Consider the following 22,484-nt stretch of genomic DNA (forward strand, 5'->3'; position numbering starts at 1 on the left):
TATACTGTACGTACAAATTTAATATACTCTGCTGTAGAGATGCATTTCACAATAAAAGAATTTAAATAAAGAAAAGGAGAAAATAGGGAGGAAAGAAAGCAATAAGGAGAAAGGAATCAATCAACCCTAATATTATAAAGGGCAGCAGTGGTCAGGGGGTAGAGAAAAGTGGTAGGATTCACTTACCATTTCATATGCTACTTCCTCAGATGTATCTGTTTCTAAATTGAAACTGAACTCAATAGCTTCATTGTCTTTGTGCTTGCCTTTCAATTTTTTAGGGTCTTCAACCCAGAGTCTTAAAGCCAGGGATGAATTTGAGCAGTCATCTTCCTCTGCTAACTCCACCCTCAGTCCTGTATCCTCAGCAAAAAATGCGTGGTTTAGTAGGTCCCTGATAGACAACCTAATAAACAAAATACGTATCTCATTATCAATTTTTCCAATCATAAACAAGATATAGAACTCTTAATTAGTAAACATCAATTATATCAAAGTAACAATCTTATTTTAAATTTCCTATTAATTAGACCATTAATGTGCCTTGTTATAAAAACCAAATCTTATATCTAACTTATTATTTGCCAAGGATGCAAAGAAATTCCGACTAACAAGCACTGAAAGTCACCTTAATTAAAGATTATTACCAGTAGCATATCTAGATACTGAAGTTTAACACACCTATAAGTATGCCTAGAGAACTGGAGAAGTGCTGCAGTATATGTTAGGTGGAGTGACTAGTTTCCCTAAGCCACTGACTTAAGTTACTAAAACTCAAACAACAGATTGTCAGCAAAGGAAACTAGTATGGTGATTAACATAACAATAAAAAATTTTTTAAAAAAAGGAAACTAAAAACTCTCTGGATATATAACCTCTAAAGGAAATCAGAAATTCAAACTCTTTACAAACATTATAAATAGAAGCCCTTGACTCCATTAACAATAATGTAGTCAGTGTACTTCATTCTTGAGAGAATGCCATGAATGAAACTAATTTAGTTCAGCAAAGTCCCATGGTTTTCCTCAAGTATCTAAGTCTAGTGTTTTAGGCCAAAGTATACATGCAATGGAAACGCCTCTACCTAATATTAGAGATTAACCATCTCTGAAGAGAAAAAAAAAAGGACAGGGGTTCAAAAGATTCTTTTACAAGATGGGGGGAGTTAATTTCCTTTGCTTGCTTGGACCAATTTCTAAAAACAGATACATAATATCTAATCTATCTATATTATAGGCCAGAGAGAGCTAAAACTAATGTATTTCATAATGTCTACATAGAAAATCTCTCTTATACTATCTAAAACAGATAAAGTATATTGATAGCATGGTATACTGTAAGTTGATGATTTTCAACCCTCCTGATCATTTTTTAGTGATCAAGGGACAAATAATTAAGAGACTATTATAAAAAGAATAAGCTTCCTCAGACTAATTAGTTTTAAGGCTAAGGTGAGATGTGACACAACCAAGGGGCACCTGAGTGGCTCAGTCGGTTAAGCGTCTGCCTTTGGCTCAGGTCATGGTCTCAGGGTCCTGGGATCCAGCCCTGTGTCTGGTGCTCTGCTCAGCAGGGAGCTTGCTTCTCCCTCTCCTTTTACCCCTCCCCCTCCTCTCACACACGCTCTCTCTCTCTCTCTCAAATAAATAGGTAAAATCTTAAAAAGAAGAAGATACAACCAAGTTAAGCCCTCTGCCTTTCAATGAAAATGTTGCCTATGTATTTTTACTATCGAATAATTACAGTAATAGCAGAAGATACCATTAAATATTACTCTTATTTTATATGCATTATATTTTTAATCATCAAAATAAATACCTGCTTTGAGAAACATCTAAGTAACTTCCTCAAGATCACACTGGCTAAGTGTGAGTCCACATTTGAATCTTAGTCTGATGTAGAAGTCTGTGCTCTTTCTAATACACTAATATGCCATGAATCCTTTAGAATATCCCAATGTTCTTTGGTAACAAATTTACAGTTAAAATGCTGCAAAAGCAATAATCAGAATCCAAACTAAAATGGCTACTTCCGCTTAATACAACTGACCCTCAAACACCATTGGGAGGGGACTGGGGTGCCGACCTCAGTTGAAAATCTGTGTCTAACTCCTAACTCCCCAAAAATTTAACTACTAATAGCCTACTGTTGAACAGAAACCTTACCAATAACATAAACAGTTGATTAACACATATTTTGTATGTGTTATATACTGTATTATGTTATGTATTATATACTGTATTTTTACAATAAAGGTAAAGAAAATATTAAGAAAACCATAAGGAAGAGAAAATACATTTACAGTATTGTACAATATGTTATTCAAGCGTCAACTGCATTTTTAGACTCACTTAAAAAAAAGTATGCCTAAACTCTTACAACTCAAAAACAGCCACAACAACAACAAAAAAATAAACGACCTAATTTTAAAAAGGGCAAGTGACTTGAACAGACATATCTCCAAAGAAGATATACAAATGACCAATAACCACATGAAAAGATACTCAACATCATTAGTCATTAGGGAAATGCAAATCAAAACCACAATAAGATACCACTTCATAGCCATCAGGATGGCTATTATCAAAAAATGGAAAATAACAAGTGTTGGTGAGGATGTTGACACACTGGAACCTTCATATGTTGCTGGGAGGAATACAAAATGGTGCAGCCACTGTGGAAAAAATTTGGCGGTTCTTCAAGGAATTAAACATAGTATTACCATATGATCCAGTAATTCCATTCCTAGGTATATAATGAAAAGAATTGAAAGCAGGGATTCAAGCAAATACTTATTCACCAATGTTCATGCAGCATTATTCACCATATAGCCAAAAGGAAAAAATAACCCAAGTGTCCATTAACAGACAAATGGATGGATACACAAAATGTGCTGTGTGTGTGTATGTGTTTCTTCCTTAAAAAGGAAGGAAATTCTGATACATGCTACAACATGGAAATCAACCTTGAAAACGCTATGCTAAGTGAAATAAACCAGACACAAAAGGACAAATATTGTATTGATTCCACTTACATGAGGTACTTAGAGGAAGCAAATTCATAGAGACAGAAAGTAGAATAAAGGTTACCAGGGGTTGAGGGGAAGAGGAATGGAGAGGTAATGGGTACAGAGTCTCTGTTGGGGTGATGAAAAGGTTCTGGAAATAGATAGTGGTGATGGTTGTTTAACAATGTGAATGTGCTTAATGCCACTGAATTGTACACTTAACATATGATTAAAATGGTCAATCTTAGGTTATGTATATTTTACCATAATTAAAATATATAACTACCTAGATATAGCCTGTTGGTACAATAATGTTTGGTAATAAAGCTATAATTAAACAGGCTTTACCTTAGTGGCTTTATATATTCTCAGATATACAACATTAAACTTAGAAAACTAGTAAAAATGGGGGACAGTCAATAAAATGTGGGCGAAAATAATTTCTGTAAAGGACCTTTATTAATCATAAAGGAGGTAAAAAAATCAAAAGACTAACCCACTGATTTAACTCGGCAACTGTCCAAAGCTCAAATTAACAGGAAATATAAGCTAAGACTAAAGGGATGTATCCATAAGAAAAACACAAATTGGGTTACAAATAAACTTAGAATACTACTTCTTGAACAAAAACAGCCCTATCTGCTTTACCATTATCATGACACAAGGGCATTGGTCAAATATGAAACATCTGGTAAGTTGATGGTCAATTTTTTTAAGCTATCATTTTTTTCTAAGTACTTACCTGAAGGTGACACTGCAGAAGCTCTCTACTATCAACTGTTAGAAGCAAGTTAACCTGGGGGGCCTCAGTGACTGTTAAACTGAAGGGTGAAGGTGATGAAAACTTGTCACAACACACACAAACAAAACCCAAATTTCAGTTCAAGAAAAATTCAGCACATGATATCAAAGTCCAAAATGGCAAACAACATGCACTGATATACTTCACTCTAGACAGTATGGTTTGTGTTCCATTCAAAAGTAATACCCAGTATTATTCAAAGGTCAAAAAATGACCCAGTCCAAGGTAAGAGTTTAATGTATCCATCGGTTATATCATTTCACTACATTTGTGCCCACCTTTCTGATTTGTTTTGGCGAATACATCCTTCAATGATTTCTTTCACTTCAGGATCAGTGACTTTATTGAAACTGGCTGGTTTTATGCCCTGGGAGAAGAAAAATTGTTTCTAGTCACAAATAAAGCAACTGAAAGCTCAAGTCAACATAACATTATTAATGTAATTTTTACCACTAAACCATATTCAAGCTTTAAATGAGATAAATATATACATACAGTGTAAGTTTAACAATTTTTTGATGAAGATATTGTCACAGTTCTAATAGTCTACAACTAACAGTGAAAAATTATGAACAATCTAAATTTCCAACAACGGAGATATAAATTATGTGATCTACATATATGCTAATCTTACACAAAAACCAAAAATATTCTCAGTATTTAATAACATGGATAATTCTCATATTGCAACATTAAGTAGGGAATAAATATTTGATCCCAAAATATACATGCAAGTATAACCCCAATTAACAAACTATAATAAACAAGTCTTCCAGAATGGCTAGAAGCAATGAACAATCAATATATATGTATGCATGAAAAAAAATATATATATAAACTTTTGAGAAATCTGTATTATTTTTACCATTAAACAATAGTAAAATATTGAGAGAAACTCAAGCTAATTATCAGGTTCTAGGAGTTCAATAATAAATTAGTAAGGTCAGGGCGCCTGGGTGGCTCAGGCAGTTAAGCGGCTGCCTTCAGCTCAGGTCATGATCCCAGGGTCCTGGGATCGAGTCCCACATCGGGCTCCCTGCTCAGCGGGGAGCCTTCTTCTCCCTCTCCCTCTGCCTGCCTCTCTGCCTACTTGTGCTTCTCTCTATCTCTCTGTCAAATAAATAAATCTTAAAAAAATAAATAAAAATAAATTAGTAAGGTCCATACAATTAAAAATGTTTCTGTAACTGTTAGCTGCCTACATCTGCTTATTTTATATTCTATTACCCTTAAATAGTGAATTTTAGATTTAAAAAAATAATCATTAGGGGCGCCTGGGTGGCACAGTTGGTTGAGCATCCGACTCTTGGTTTCGACTCAGATCATGATCTTGGGGTCCTGGGATCAAGCCCTGAGTTGGATTCTGCGCTCAGCATGGAGTCTGCTTGAGATTCTTTCCACCCCCACCCCTCCCACTCGTGCTCTTTCCCTCTCTCTAAAATAAGTAAATAAATTTTTAAAAAATCATTACAGTCATCTAACAGAAAACTCCAAATTAATCTAAAAGGAGAAAGATACCATAGAATCATTGTCATGGAATGAGGCAATCTAAAACCTAGTTCTGGGTATGACATACTACTTCACAGGATGCTGAATCAGAAAACCCAGTATCACACACTAGACAAATTTGGTGAGATTAGGAGTTAACTTGGATCTCAAGTTTTTTTTTTATTATGTTATGTTAATCACCATACATTACATCATTAGTTTTTGATGTAGTGTTCCACGCTTCATCGTTTTTGTATAACACCCAGTGCTCCATTCAGTACGTGCCCTCTTTAATACCCATCACCAGGCTTACGCATCTCCCAACCCCCCTCCCTTCTAGAACCCTCAGTTTGTTTCTCAGAGTCCATAGTCTCTCATGGTTCGTCTCCCCCTCCGATTTCCCCTCCTTAGTTTTTCCGTTCCTGCTTTCTTTTTTTTTTTTTAACATATAATGTATTATTTGTTTCAGAGGTACAGGTCTAGATCTCAAGTTCAAGAAGCTTTAATATAGGGCACCTGGGTGGCTCAGTCGTTAAGCGTCTGCCTTCGGCTCAGGTCATGATCCCAGGGTCCTGGGATCGAGCCCCGCATCGGGCTCCCTGCTCAGTGGGAAGCCTGCTTCTCCCTCTCCCACTCCCACTACTCATGTTCCCTCTCTCGCTGTGTCTCTCTCTGTCAAATAAATAAATAAAATCTTTAAAAAAAAAAAAAGAAGTTTTAATATAGATGGAAATGTGAATTGTGATATAACATTATTGTGACTTTAATATAAAATAATAAAGTCACCATTCAAAAAATGGAGTTACATCATTCTACTTATAGAAAAAGTCCTCTTTGACCTCTCCACTGATCTCTTACCTATTCCCCAGTCCTGGGTAATTATTGCCTTTCTCTGCTCCTAGGTGAAAATAATTGGGGAACTGCAACTTACGAAATTGAGTACAAAGTTTTTCTATTTGTGGCCATACAATGTACAGACCAAGACTAAAAAGACTTCTAGCTTTATCTCTTTTTCTCAGTTCTTTGTTACAGAAAGCTTCAAACATACTCAAAAGTAGAATAGTAAAAGCCCCATGTAACCATCACCAGCTTTAACATACAACATTTTGTCAACCTTGTCTCAGCTATCTACCTCCACACCTTTTTTATCCAAAAATATTTTAAAGCAAATCCTAGGCATCATGTAATTTCACCCATAAAGTCTCTAGTTTATATCTCTAACAGATATCATGTCATCATCCCACCTAAAATAATTACTAATAATTCCTTAACATCATCTAAAACCCAGTCCACACTGAAATTTCCTAAATAGTCTAAATGATGTCTTCTTATACTTGGTTTGTTCAAATCAGGATCCAAACAAGGTCCTCACAGTACATGTATGGTGCATTAAAGCTGGCTCATACCAGCTTACAAGAGGCAACTATTACATTTTCAAGAATTTTGCAAGCTGGCTGTTAAACACAGTCATTTACAAAAATTAAATTACATAAGCTCAAAATTAAATTATATCAACAACCAAGGTAATAAATACTGAAAATACCAGTCCTTAATTATTTTACTACATTTTACTATTATTTATGCTCTTGAGGTTGTTTATTCTATCTGTATGGTGGATAGATCATATAAATTCCACTATGTATACCATTTCCAACCCTGCATTCAGTGAGGTCACACTGGTGACTTAAAAAAAAAAAACTTAAACTTAAAAGTCATTGTGGGAATATTTAACATCAAGGAAATCAGCAAATGCTAGAAATCAGTGCTTTTTCTTTTTCAGAGAATCAGTTATTAAACATTTACCTGCTCACCACTACTTTAAGTCTCTTGTATTCTTTAACAGTCCCTCCCCTTTTGCTTTCATGAAATTGATTTGTTGGAGAAACTAGGTCATTTGTCCTACAGAATGGCCCACATTCTGAATATTAGCCTTATTTCTAGTCTCCCTACACAAATATCTCCAGAGTCAGATTTAGGGTCAAAATCCACCATTGTGGATCCACATGTAGCTGTGTGAACTTGGGCAAGTCACAACCTCTGGTTCTCAGTCTCATCACTCATAAACTGAAGATAGTGCCATCTTTTAGGGATTTAAATATGAAAGCATGCAGTATACAGCATGCATTTAAAAAGGGTACCTATTAATATCAGTTACTTTGAACACTTTGACAATCTCTTTCTTGGCCTATTCTAGAGCCACCCAACTGGATATGAAACAGACCTATTTTGAACTATCCTAAGACTTTGTTTTTATCTCCCTTACATCCCTTACTCTATTCCTATCCTCTTATGTTTATAGCTATTTGTGAATTTATCCATACTAAAAATGCAAGCTCTTTGTGGGTAGCAAACACTTCTTATTCATCTTTACATTCCTTGCAATTTGTAATGCAAAAAAATACCCATAACAGGGAATCAAATACTGTAGCTGAGGAACAATATTTTGAATGCTCTTTTAGAACCAGAAACCTTCCAAACCATTTAGTCAATCTTCATTATTCAGCTTTGAAAAAATAATATCCACCTAATAAATCTAAAAATTATTTACACACAAGTGGATATAGATGATATGTCTGTACATTTACCCAAAGATAATAATACAGAACATTTTATGTGACCCCAATAAAGTATAGGTATATAGCATAAATCTAAAGCTTGTTTCATTACAATTATGTTAAATTTAGCACTGTTATATAGCACTAAACCAAAATTAGTTTTAAGCTGACTTTACCAACTTCAACATGAAATGTGACAATCTAGGAAGTAAAAAGAATAAAGTTATACCTACGCTAGTTACTTTACGGTATATTTGAGCTGCATTCTGGCACTCAGAGTAAGGGTACTCTGAAGTAGCCATTTCCAGCATACACATTCCAAAAGCATAGACATCTACAGATTCATCGTAGTGCTCTTCATACATCTCTGGGGCCATAAACTCAGGAGTCCCTACAAAATAACACCACATCCACATCTTTATTAAAAAGAAAAATGTATCCACCAATATCACATTCCCTTCGCCATAAGGATTACCTGAGTTAATTTCTGCTCCCTAAACCAAATTTATAAATATAAAATTTGCAGAATACTTGCTACACCTATATAAAGTACTTAAGGAATTTCCTTAACTTTCTATACTGATAAAGTACAATTTGTAATGCTCAAGATTAGGTAACAATTACTAAAATCTGTTTTTATTTCTATCTTCTTTATAAATTTTTCTGAACTAAATTAGTAAATCCTCTTTAAATCTTCAGAACTTTTTAATGATCTTTAATATATCCCACAAAAGAAATACACTAGGATGTCTCTGAAATAAGTCAATATGTAATAGATATTTCAAAGCAAATTCACATTCTAGTCCAGGAGTCAGCAAACTTCTCTGTAAAGAAGCAGACAGTATTTCAGACACAACTACTCAACTCTGCTACTGTAGTGCAAAAGCAGCCACAGACAATACATAAATGAGTGGGTATAGCTGTGTTCCCATAAAACTTTATTTACAAAAATAGGCAATGGGGCCAGATTTGGCTCATGGGCCATAGTTTGCTGATCCCTATTCTAGACATACACAGTTAACAAAATCTCTCTTTATCCAACCAATAAACTATAAAAGTTTAATCACCAATGACACTCTTAGCAAATGATGTTCGCATTAAGGTGGCTAGGCCTAGATCACCAATCTTCACAGATCCAGTGGGTCCCGTGATGAAAATATTGTCACACTTCAGATCCCGGTGAATAATTGGAGGAGTCCTAGTGTGCAAGAACTGCAACCCCTTTAAAATTTGCCTGCACCAGCTCCTTAAGACCTTTGGTTTCATGACTTTAAATCGTTTTAAGTACCTACACAAAGAAACAAAAGACCACATGTAAACAAACATACCTAGCTTATTATATGAGCACTATTAAGGGTAAATCATGTAAGCTGGCTGGTATTGTAAGTACTATGCTTGCCATCACTGAGTTGTTTTCTATTCTCTGTTATAGAAAAGCAATTTTAAATCTAAGGCTTCATTCTTAGAGAAGACATCCTGCCAAGTTTAGCATTTTTCAGCATTTTTAATTCAAAACAAGAATCATTCTAATCAGAGTAACCTTTTGTGGAAAGGTAGCACAATTTTAAAAAGAAAGTCCTTCTACACTTTCTAATAACTGCTTATATAAGGTCATCAGAGGGTTTAACTATGTAAAATTTTAGTGCAAAGATGCTAGGAAACAGAAAAAGTATATTCCACATTTAATACTTATAAATAAGTGATTACACCATCAAATGAAAAACTGTAGTCAGAAATAAAACAATAAACTATAATTATATAGTACTGCTCAGTAGATATATGAATGTGGCTACACCCTTGATCTTCCATTATTTTTACAAAATGACATTACTCCTAATTCTAAAATTTTATGCTATCCCACAAATATTCATTTCTCAATACTGTATTTTCTAACAAACTTCATTAACATCCTAAATTTTTTAACCTGCCCTGAAGCAGTCACTAGATTCAGATGCTACCAATTCTTTAATCAAGTAGTGTTATTTTATAAACAACTTTTATTACTCTTGAAAATTATTTCCAAAAAAACTTCATTGGCACTATCAGAGTCAACTTACGTCTTTAAAGTTCCTGATGTCATAAGTTCAGTCACCAATACAATACATTTCTTTCCTTTTAATATAGACTCCCAGGAATCATAAAATCGAACTATATTGGGATGTTGGAGACCCTTTAACATTTCTGCTTCTTCCTTGAACCTTTGCTGCTCAGCTTTGGTTAATTTCCGATCCTGAAATGGAATAAGAAATTCCAAATTAGAGTCTAGAAATTCTCATGCACACTTGTAACATCACTCAAATGTGTGCTTTATCTGTTGTTTTCATTTATGTATGTATTTATTTTCACCTGTCAATTTTTTTCTCAGGACCTATATAATCACTGATATATTTTATTAGGTGGATACTTTTAACTCCTCCCATTCAACAATTCAGCACCTGTCATAGTTCATAACTATATCATAAACCCACCTGCAAAATAAATCAATACCTTAAAATCAATACCTCATATGATAACTAAACTTTCTATGGTAATCATTTCATAATATATACATATATCAAATCATTATGTTGTGTACCTTAAACTTATACATTGTTATATGTCAATTATATCTCAATAAAACTGGAAAAATAAATAAAATTTCCTTTGCTGGAAAAGAAAAACAATGTATCAAAATGAAAAAAATAATAAACAAATAGGAAGTTTCCCTAAATCCCTGAATTTCCACATCTATAGGATCTATAACATCAGGGCAGGAATAATCAAAATGTTAGACATGCAGACATTTATTCTGGCTAAATATCTGAATTGCCAACATATTTCCAGACAGAAATACAAAATTACCATCCAGTAAAACACCTTTAAACAGGAATTGGACCGCTAATCTGCTACATTAAATGCTAGAAGTCAAAGGAGCAATGTTTACAGAATTCTGAGGGAGGACTGTAACCCTAAAACTCTGAATCCAGACAAGATACCAATCAAATTTATAAGGGAAAAATAAACACATTTTCATGAAAACAAGGACCCAAAGTACACCATACCACACACCCTTTCTGAAAATATTACTCAAAGAAATTCAATACAAATGTGGCCAAATAACATCATTAGAAAAGGAGAGTGTGGCATACAATAAACAGCATGAAATTTCCAATAATGCTTACTTAGAGTCAAGGCTAAGTAATCACGGTTAATGTGGTTATTAAAATTGAATGAATTTTCTAAACAATAATTAAAATAGAAGATATATAATGGAAAAGGAAAGTCTACAATTAAAACTCCAGATGATCACTGGGTGTTATATGTAAGTGATGAATCACTAAATTCTATACCTGAAACTAATATTACACTGTATGTTACATAACTAGAATTTAAATAAAACTTTGAAACTACAAAAAATTAATTTTTTTAAAAAACTAAGAGAAAAAGAAGAATAAAAGCAATTTTTGTCTTCTGAAAGCAGGAGCAGGAAAGGAAGGAATGACAGAACTATTTTAAGTTTTGATTCTGACAGAGAAATAATCAAGTATTCTAGTTAAAAATTTAGGTATGATTTTCATTTCAAGATGACTGACAACATATTAAATTAATTACCTTCTCTTCCTAAATCCCACCAAAATGACAAAATAAATATATAAACAAATCCACAGTAGTATTGGAAATATAAGAAGGGTTCAAACAAAAGATTTTTTAAAGATAAAAAAATATATGCATTGATAGAATATACTTTTATGAAACTCAAGAGAGTAGAAGAAATGGTAACTTGATAGACACAAAAGACTTCCATTAAAGGTTGTTTTTTTTTTGTTTTTTTTTGTTTTTTTTTTTACCAAAAATAAACTATTGGACTTCATCAAAATAAAAATCTCCACAGCAAAGGCAACAATCAACAAAACTAAAAGGCAAACTACAGAATGGGAGAAGATATTTGCAAATGACATATCTGATAAAGGGTTAGTATCAAAACTGTATAAAGAACTTATCAAACTCAACACCCAAAAAACAAATAATCCAGTTAAAAACTGGGCAGAAAACATGACTAGACATTTTTCCAAAGAAGACACAGAGATGGCCAAGAGACACGAAAAGATGTTCAACATCACAGATCATCAGGGAAATACAAGTCCAAATTACAATGAGATATCACACCTGTCAGAATGGCTAAAAAAACAACACAGGAAACAAGAGATGTTGGTGAGGATGTGGAGAAAGGGGAACCCTCTTGCACTGTTGGTGCAAATGCAAACTGGTGCAGCAACTCTGGAAAACAGTATGGAGATTCCTCAGAAAGTTAAAACTAGGACTACCCTATGATCCAGCAATTACACTACTAGGTATTTACCCAAAGCATCCAAAAATACTAATTCAAAGGGATACATGCACCCTGATGTTTATAGCACATTATCTACAGTAGCCAAATTATGGAAACAGCCAAGTGTCCCATCAATTGATGAATGGATAAAGAAAATGTAGTGTGTGTGTGTGTGTGTGTGTATATATATATATACACATACATACACATTGTGTATATACACATACACAACAGAATATTATTCAGCCTTAAAAAGAATGAAATCTTGCCATTTGCAACAATATGGATGGAGCTAGAGAGTATTATGCTAAGAGAAATAAGTCAGTCAAAGAAAGACAAATACCATATGATTTCACTCATATGTGGAATTTAAGAAAGCAAATGAGCAAAGGGAAAAAAGAGAGAGAGAGAGGCAAACCAAGAAACAGACTCTTAACTATAGAGAACAAACTGATGGTTTACCAGAGGGGAGGTGGGTGAGGGGATGGGTTAAATAGGTGATGGGGGTTAAGGAGTGCACTGGTTGTGATGAGCACCTGGTGTTATATGAAAGTGTTGAATCACTATACTGTACACCTGAAACTAATATTTTAAAAAATTTTTTTTGAAGATTTTATTTATTTACTTGCCAGAGAGAGAGACAGCAAGAGAGGGAACACAAGCAGGGGAAGTGGGAGAGGGAGAAGCAGGCTTCCCACTGAGCAGGGATCCCGATGCGGGACTCGATCCCAGGACGCTGGGATCATGACCTGAGCCGAAGGCAGACGCCCAACTGACTGAGCCACCCAGGTGTCCCTGAAACTAATATTATACTGTACACTAACTAACTGAAATACAAAGAAAAACTTGAAGGGGCTCCTGGCTGGCTCAGTCAGAAGAGCATGTGACTCTTGATCTTGGGGTCATGAGTTTGAGCCCCATGTTGGGTGTAGAGATTACTTAAATAAATACATATTTTTTAAAAGAAGAAGAAAAGGGAAAACTTTTTAAAAAGAGGGTTGTTTTTTTTTTTAAAGACTTCATGATAACCCTAATAAAGCAGCACATCAGAGCTGTGGCAATTTCATTTTTGGTTACTTTATACACATTATTCCTTGATGTGTATAAAGAAATATGTAAAGAGATATTCAGTGCAGCATGGTTTGTAACTGTGAAAATTAGAAACAACCAAAATGTCAATAATAAAGTTTATTATATGCCAGGTACTGCTCTAATTTTTTTAATATATTAATACATTTAGTCCCACAACAATCCTTTAAGATAGGCATTACTACTGTCATCTCCATTTTGCAAATAAAGAAGCCGAGGTTAAGATAGTTAGGTAACCCGCCCAGGATCAAATGGGCTAAACATGGGTTATAGCCAAACAGCCAAATAACAATTAAAAGAATGAGGTAGATCTATGTGTATAGATCTAATGTGGATAGATCTCTAAGACATACTGCTGAATTAAAAAAAAAAAAAAGGCACTCTGAAAAAATTACAATATGATAATTTGTACATAAAAAAAGAACCATCCTGAACAATGCTACATTTTCTAGTACATATTTAAATGCATAGATAAAAGACGAGACAGATACACAAATGAGTAGCTACAATTATATCTGGAAGGGAGAAGACTGGTATGCAGGTCTTTTCTTCAGATGATGACCATATGGTACACCTCATAGTCACTCAGCAATATCTTTTACTTTACTCAGTATCTTTTATGTGAATATCTAAAGTTTAGTCTCCTAAGACTTTTTCATATTAAACTTTCTAATCCATCTGGAGTTTCCTGTACATGCAGTCTTTTCATCTAGATGGTTAATCGGTTGTACTAGCACCACTTAAACTACTCTTTTCTCACTGACTTGAGGAACATGTTTGTTGTATATTGTTTCTAGTAATACTGGATTCTGCTTCCTTTCACTAATCTGTCCATGCCTATGATAGTGGCTTTCAGTATGTGTAATGACTGATAAGGCAAATCACTTCCCTATTCATTATTTTCTTGGCTTTCTCATCTTTTTATGTTCCATATAAAAACATTAAGATCATTTTTCCAATTAAAATAAAAGACTCACTTGGAATCTAACTGGAATTATATTAAATATATAGACATTAATTTGGAGAAAATTGGCATCTAAAAAGCCATCTAAGAACATAGTATATATCTTTCCATTTGTCCAGAGTTCCAGTAAGGTGCTCTGGGGGAATGGGAGAGTGAGGAGAAAGAGCTGATACTCTAGCTTATTTTTTCCTGAACCACATATTTAATTTTAATTTATTTAAAAATTTTCACTTAGTAAAACTGATTCTTTCTGGTGTACAGTTCCATGAGTTTTGACAAATGCATAAATTTGTATAATCACTGCCACAATTTAAATACAGAATGATTCCATCAATTCCACCCGCCCTCCCCCCATACACACAAATTCCCTTGCACCATCCATTTCTAGTCAAACCCTCTTCTTACCCTTAAACTCTGGAAACCACTCATCTATTTATTATTCTTATAATTTTGCCTTTTCTGGAAAGTCCTATAAATGGGAAGAAATTATACATAGCCTTTTGAGTCTGGCATCTTATACTTAGCATAATATCTTTTAGATTGATCCATATTGTTGTATCAATAGTCTGTTGCTTTAAATTGTTGAATAGTATTCCACCTATGTATGTATCACCATATGTTTATCCATTCCCAGATGAAAAACATTTGGGTATTTTCCAGTTTGGGGCAATTACAATTACAAATAAAACTACTATAAACATTCATGTACAACTGTGTGAACATAGGTTTTCTTGGATAAATGTCTCAAGTGGGACTGAAGGGTTATATGGTATGTTTAACTATGTAAGAAACTGACAAAGTGCCAAAATGGTTCTACCATTTTGTATTCTCACCAACAATGTATTAGAGTTTCTCTGCATTATCCTCACTAGCAGTTGGTCCTGCCAGGATTTTCTTTAATTTGGTTGGTTTTTAGCCATTCTAGTAGGTGTATTGGGGTATCAGATTATGGTTTTAATTTTCATTTCCCTAATGATTAATGAGGGTGAGCATCTTTCTGTGGGCTTACTTGCCATACATCTATCTTCTTTGGTGAAATGTCTGTTCCAATCCTTAATCCATTTTTTAATTAGGTTGTTTTAGCTTATTGTTGAGTTTTGAGAGTTCTTTATAGATTCTGGATACAAGTCCTTTGTCACATATGTGATTTAAAAATATTCTCTGCCGCTCTGGATTATCTTCTCATTCCCTTAACAGTGTCTTTAATAGCGCAAAATATTTTAAGTTTGTTCAACTCCAATTTATTGATTTTCTACTTTTATAGATCATGCTTTCACTGTTATATCCAAGAACTCTTTGCTTAACCAAAAGTCAAAAAGATTTTCTCAGGTTTTCTTATAGAAGTTTTAGTTTTATGTTTTACACTTTTAGGTCTATGATCTATTTTGAGTTAAATTTTGTATAACACGTGAAAATTAGGTGAAGGCTCATTTTTTTTTTAGTATGCATGTGTAATTACTCAAGCACCTTTTGTTGAAAAGACCATCCATTCTATGCTGAATTGCCAATGTATCTTTTTTAAAAATCACTTGACTGGGTGTGCCTGGGTGGCTCAGGTTATGATCCCGGGGGTCCTGGGATCGAGCTCTGCATCTGGCTCCCTGCTCAGTGGGGGGCCTGTTTCTCCCTCTCTCTCTCTCTCCCCCTGCTTGTGCGCACTTTCTCTCTCTCTCTCTCTCTCAATAAATAAAATCTTTAAAAAATAAAATAAAAATCACTTGACCATATCTGTTTGGGTCTATTTCTAAACTCTGTTCTGTCCCACTTACCTGTGTGTCTTTTTGCCAATACCAAACATGTCTTAATTACTATACCCTTGGAGTAAGTCTGAAAATCAGGTAACATGAATTCTTTACACTTCTTTATCAAATTTGTTTTAGCTATTCCAGTTCTTTGCCTTTCCATATTAATTTTATTTTTTATTATGTTATGTTAATCACCATACATTACATCATTAGTTTTTGATGTAGTGTTCCATGATTCATTGTTTGCGTATAACACCTAGTGCTCCATGCAGTACGTGCCTTCTTTAATACCCATCACCGAGTTAACCCATCCCCCAGCCCCCCCTCCCCTCTAGAACCCTCAGTTTGTTTCTCAGAGTCCATAGTCTCCCATGGTTCATCTCCCCCTCTGATTCCCCCCCTTCATTCTTCCATATTAATTTTAAAATCAGTTTGTCAACAACTACAAAAATTCCCATTGGGATTTTGATGTAATTTGTCTTGAATTTCTAGGTCATATGGAGAAAACTGACATCTTAATATTAAGTCTTCCAATCAACCAATCCATTTTTGGATCTTCTTTGATTTCTTTTATCAGTTTTTTTTTCAGCACACAGATACTGCACATACTTTATATATACTTAATTATTTTTTTGGTGCTACTGTAAATGGTATTTTTAAAATAACAATTTCGGGCGCCTGGGTGGCTCAGGTGGTTAAGCGACTGCCTTCGGCTCAGGTCAGGATCCTGGAGTTCCAGGATCGAGTCCCACATAGGGCTCCCTGCTCAGCGGGGAATCTGCTTCTCCCTCTGACCCTCCTCCCTCTCATGCCGTCTCTTATTCTCTCTCTCTCAAATGAATAAAATCTTTAAAAAAATAAAAAAAATTAAAAAATAACAATTTCATGGTAGCATTTCTATACACTAATAATAAAGTAGTAGAAAGAGAAATTAAGAAAACAATTCTATTTGTAATTGCACCAAAAGAATAAAAGACCCAGGAATAAACTTAATCAAGGAAGTGAAAGATCTTGTACACTGAAAACTATAAAACATTGGCAAAAGAAATTGAAGATGACACAAACAAATGGAAAACTACCCCATGCTCACAGATTGGAAGAATTACTATTGTTAAAATGCTCATACCACCCAAGCGATCTACAGATTCAATGCAATCTCTACCAAAATACCACCAACATTTTTCACAGAACGAGAGCAAAAAAAATCCTAAAATTTTTATGGAACTATAAAAGACCCTAAATAGCCAAAGAAATCTTGAGAAAGAAAAATAATGCTGGGGGTATCACAATTCCAGATTTCAAGATATACCACAAAACTGTTGTAATCAAAACAGTATGGCACTGGCACAAAAACAGACACATAGATCAACAGAACAAGATAGAGAGCCCAGAAATAAATCTACACTTCTATGGTCAAATAATCTATGACAAAGGAGGCAAGAATATACAATGGGAAAAAGTCTCTTCAATAAATGGTATTGGAAAAACTGGACAGCTACATGCAAAAGAATGAAACTGGACTCCTTTTTTACACCATACACAAAAACAAACTCAAAATGGAGTAAGGACCTAAGTGTGAAACCTGAAACCATAAAAATCCTAGGAGAGAGCACTGGCAGTAATTCCTCTGACATTGGCCATAGCAACATTTTTCTAGATATGTCTCCTAATGCAAGAGAAACAAAAACAAACTATTGGGGCAACATCAAAATAAAAAGCTTCTGCACAGCAAAGGAAACCATCAATAAAAAAGTCAACCCACTATATGGGAGAAGATATTTTCAATGATATATCTAATAAGTAGCTAATATCTGAAATATATAAAGAATTCATATAACTGAACACCAAAAAAAAATCAGATTTAAAAAATGGCTAGGGGTGCCTGGGTGGCTCAGTCAGTTAAGCGTCCAACTTTTTTTTTTTTTTTTTTAAAGATTTTATTTATTTGACAGAGAGAGAAACAGCGAGAGAGGGAGCACAAGCAGGGGGAGTGGCAGAGGGAGAAGCAGGCTTCCCCCTGAGCAGGGAGCCCGATGCGGGGCTCGATCCGAGGACCCTGGGATCATGACCTGAGCCGAAGGCAGCCGCTTAACTGATTGAGCTACCCAGGTGCCCCAAGCGTCCAACTTTTGATTTCAGATACGGTTATGATCTCAGGGTCATGAGATCAGCCCCATGTCCAGCTCCGCACTCAGCAGGGAGTCGGCTTGGGATTCTCCCTCTTCCTCTGCCCCCCTTGCTTGCTCTTTCTCTCTAAAATAAATAAATCTTTAAAAAAAATGGCTAGAGAATCTGAACATTTTTCCAAAGAAGACATACAGATGGCCAACAGACACATAAAAATATGCTCAATATCACTCATTATCAGGGAAATGCAAATCAAAATCACACTGAGATACCACCGTAAACCTGTCAGAACAGCTATAGAAAAAACGACAAGAAATAACAAGTGCTGGTGAGAATGTGGAGAAAAAGGAACCCTCATGCACTGTTGGAAGGAATGTAAATTGATGCAGCCGCTCTGGAAAACAGTATGGGGGTTCCTCAAAATATTAAAAATAGAAATACCATATGATCCAATAATTCCACCATTGGGTATTTACCCCCCAAAATTAAAACACTAATTCAAAACTATATATGCAACCCTATGTTTACTGCAACATTATTTACAACAGCCAAGATATGGAAGCAACCTAAGTGTCTGTCAGTAGAGGAATGGATAAGGAAGATGTGGTATATATATTTACAATGGAATATTATGCAGCCACAAAAAGGGTGAGATAGTGCCATTTGAGACAACATGGATGGACCTGTTTATTTTCTTATTGATTTTGCTAAGACATCCACAATATTGAAAAAAATAATGGTGTAACAGTTATCACTGCCTTTTATTGTACTTTAATAAAAAGTTTTATTCTCACAGCTTACAACATCTATTGCTTTGTTGTTTTTGCAAGTAGTTTAACATGTTGAAGTAATTCCCTTACATTCCTACGTTACTTTTATTTTTTAATTAGGAATGGCTGCTGAATTTTATCAAATGTTTTCCCAGCACCTACTGATGTGATCATATGATTTCTTGATAGGTTCCTGATATAGAATTATTCTTAAAATCTTTAAGGCCTACCTAGTTCCAGCACATTATTCTTTTGATCCACTGGTGAATCCTATTTGCTAATATTCTGCTAAGGATTTTAACATCTATATTAATACGGAGATTAGGCTATAGTTTTCTTTCTTTGTACAATATAAGGATTCATATTCAGATTACATTGGCTTAATGAAATTAAGTGGGGTTAAATAGTTTTAACATTGGAATCACTTGTCATTTAAAGGCTACCTAGAGGGCGCCTGGGTGGCTCAGTTGGTTAAGCGACTGCCTTCGGCTCAGGTCATGATCCTGGAGTCCCGGGATCGAGTCCCGCATCGGGCTCCCTGCTCAGCGGGGAGTCTGCTTCTCCCCCTGACCCTCCCCCCTCTCATGGTCTCTCTCTCTCATTCTCTCTCTCAAATAAATAAATAAAATAAAATAAATCTAAAGGTTACCTAGAAATTGGGCTCTGGACTTACTTGCTTCTAATGTTTTTTTGTTTTTAAATTATAAAAAAATTAAAGCATAAAGAATAATGTATAATAACCAGCTCTGTTGAATTTTAACATTTTGCCAAATTTACTTCCATTTTAAACAAAACATTAGAGACATAGTTGAAGTCCCCTAGATATCCCTTCTTGATTCTATCCCCTTCCTTCCCATCACAGAAGTAACCACTATCTGAATTAGGTTTTTAATCCATGCACGTTTTAAAAATATTTTTATTATATGTTTGTATCCATAAGCAATATAGTTTTACAAGTGTTAAAGCTTCATAGAGGTGGTTATCATGTGTTATGTTCCTTTTGCAAATTGTTTGATATTACATTTTTTGTATTTATCTACTTTGATATGTATAACAGTTCCAGTTTATTTATTTTAACTCTTGCATAGTATCTCATTATATAGTTCTACCACAAGTTATCCATTTACCCACTGATGGACATTTGAGTTGATTCAAGTTTTCTCTATTATAAACAATGCTGCATTGTATTGGATGCCTCCTTATCCCAGTATTAACAAAAAAGAATTTAAATCACCTTTCTATAATAACTGGCCTATTCAACTTTTCTACTTTTTCTTGGGTACATTTTGGATTATATTTTGTTTAGGAGCAATCCATTAGTTAAGATTTAAAATGTAACAGTGTTATAGGTAGAATCTAGATGGTGGATATAATGGATGTTCTAGGCAACTCTTTCAACTTTGCTCTATATTTGAAATGTTTCATACTAAAATGTTGAGAAAATTTTGTTGACAAAGTTGCACATTATGTTCTCTTCTACTTCTTTGACTCTTTTCCAGAGCATGGCTATATTTCATTTGTCATTTCTTTGCTCATGTATTTTTGCCCTCTTTATTTTTCTTCATCAGGTTCATTAATTACTTTTCAGAAAGCAAAAATGAGTAGAATTTATTTATCCTATTTTTAGGTTTATAATTTTTTATTAATTTCAGTTATCTTTAATTCCCTCTTTCTTTATTTTGCTTTATTTTGTTATCTCCCTAATGTCTCAAGAGTACCATATCTCTTCTAGTTAGTATTCATTAATAATGAAGACATTTTAGGTGGTAAATTTTCTTCTGGGTATCGCTTTTGCAATGACCCACAAATTTTGTCATAATGTCCTCTTTTTCATTGCTTTCTGGGTAGTTTATAATTACAGTTTTGAGTCTCTCCTCAATCCAAAATTTGTCTAGAAGTATGATTTCTGATTTCCAGTTAAGAATCTTTTGGTTATTTGTTCATTACTTTTAATTTTACTGAGTAATACAGAATATAAAATTTCTTCTCTTTAATGTTTTTTTAGGCCACATAATTTGACCAACTTTTTTTTTTAGATTTTATTTATTTATTTGAGACACAGAGATAGAGAGAGAGCGAGCATGAGCAGGGGGAGAGACAGAGGGAGAGGGAGGAGCAGGCTCCCTGCTGAGCCAGGAGCCCAATGTGGGGCTTGATCCCAGGACGCTGGGATCATGACCTGAGCCGAAGGCAGACGCTTAACCCTCTGAGCCACCCAGGTGCCCCTAGATTCTATTTATTTATTTGAGAGAGCATGAGAGAGAAAGCACGAGACAGGGAAGCGTCAGAGGGCAAAGCAGGCCCCTGCCGAGCAGGGAGCCAGATGTGGGCTCAATCCTAGGATTCCAGGATCATGACCTGAGCCGACTGAGCCACCCAGACGCCCCTGACCAACTTTTTAATAAAAATGTATATTCTTTCTTTGAAGGATGTAAAGTACTATATATCCATCAAATGAAGTTTGTGAATTATATTATCTAGTTCTTCTGTGTTTTTTCACTTTTTGTCTACTAGATCAGTCCTATTTTGAAATAATAGGGCCTGGAATCTCCTACTATAGCAACATATTTATCCATTTTCCTTGAATCTATTACAGGTTCTTTTTAAATTACTAACCAAAATATTTTTTGTGCCTATGGCTCTTTTATGTATCTTCTTAAACTGTGAAATAAATAATTTCATAAAATCCTGTTCAATGCTTTAACTTCACTTCCTTCCTTCTGTGACAGATATTAATATTGCCACTCCTGCTTTCTCTTTCTTGTTCATACCTTTATTTTACCTTTCTTTACCACTGTCTTAAGTATGTTTTCTTAGTAAACAACACGTGGGTTTTGTCTTTTAACCCAATCTGACAGTCTCAGTTTTTTAACAAACAAATGTAATAGGAACATATTTGATTTAGCACATGATATACTTAAATTTACTCCTTCTATCTTATTTTAGGTTGTTTATATATTTTACTTTTTGTTTCCTTTATTTCTATTAACTTAGAAATATATTACATTTTTTCATTTTCACAAGTGGTTAGCTTCCTTTTCCTGACACTCAAAATAAAACACCAATAAACTAATTCAGCAAATTTGCAGGATACAAAATCACATTCAAAAATCAGTTGTGTTTCTATACACTAAAATTAATAACCCAAAAAGGAAATTAAGAAAACAATCCATTTACAATAGCATCAAAAAGAATAAAATATGTAGGAAGAAATTTAACTATGGAGGTAAAAGACTTTAACACTGAAAACTACAAAACATTGCTAAAATTAAAGAAGACATAAATAAATGGAATTTAATGGCTGGAAGGCTTAATATTGTTAAGTGTTAATGCCAAAGGAGACCTGCAAATTCAAGGCAATCCCTATCAAATTCCCAGTGAGGGGTGCCTGGATGGCTCAGTCAGTTAAACAGCTGCCTTCAGCTCACGTCGTGATCTCGGGGTCCTGGGATGGAGCCCTGCGAAGGACTCCCTGCTCAGAGAGGAGTCTGCTTCTCCCTCTGCCCCTCCCTCTGCTCTCTTGCTCTCTTTCTCAAACAAATAAAATCTTTTAAAAAATCCCAATGACATTTTCTGCAGAAATTAAAAAAAAAACCCATCCTAAAATTCATGTGGAATCTCGAAGCAT

At 34.5% G+C, this 22,484-nt stretch overlaps 1 protein-coding gene across 1 annotated transcript in view; it reads right to left on the reverse strand.

Annotated features, from left to right (window-relative positions):
* Positions 1-22,484, reverse strand: part of WNK3 (WNK lysine deficient protein kinase 3) — a 157,045-nt gene that overhangs the window by 121,659 nt on the left and 12,902 nt on the right. The window contains exons 2-6 of the mRNA XM_034989098.1: positions 9,910-10,082; positions 8,920-9,140; positions 8,086-8,243; positions 4,088-4,176; positions 187-406 (exon numbers count right to left, since the gene is read on the reverse strand). Coding sequence (XP_034844989.1) covers positions 187-406; positions 4,088-4,176; positions 8,086-8,243; positions 8,920-9,140; positions 9,910-10,082 — 861 coding nt within the window. The remainder of the gene's footprint in view (positions 1-186; positions 407-4,087; positions 4,177-8,085; positions 8,244-8,919; positions 9,141-9,909; positions 10,083-22,484) is intronic.

The sequence above is a fragment of the Mirounga leonina genome, unplaced genomic scaffold (assembly GCF_011800145.1).
Source record: "Mirounga leonina isolate KUSES-001 unplaced genomic scaffold, KU_Mleo_1.0 Mir_101529, whole genome shotgun sequence".
In the NCBI taxonomy this organism is placed as follows: Eukaryota; Metazoa; Chordata; class Mammalia; order Carnivora; family Phocidae; genus Mirounga; species Mirounga leonina.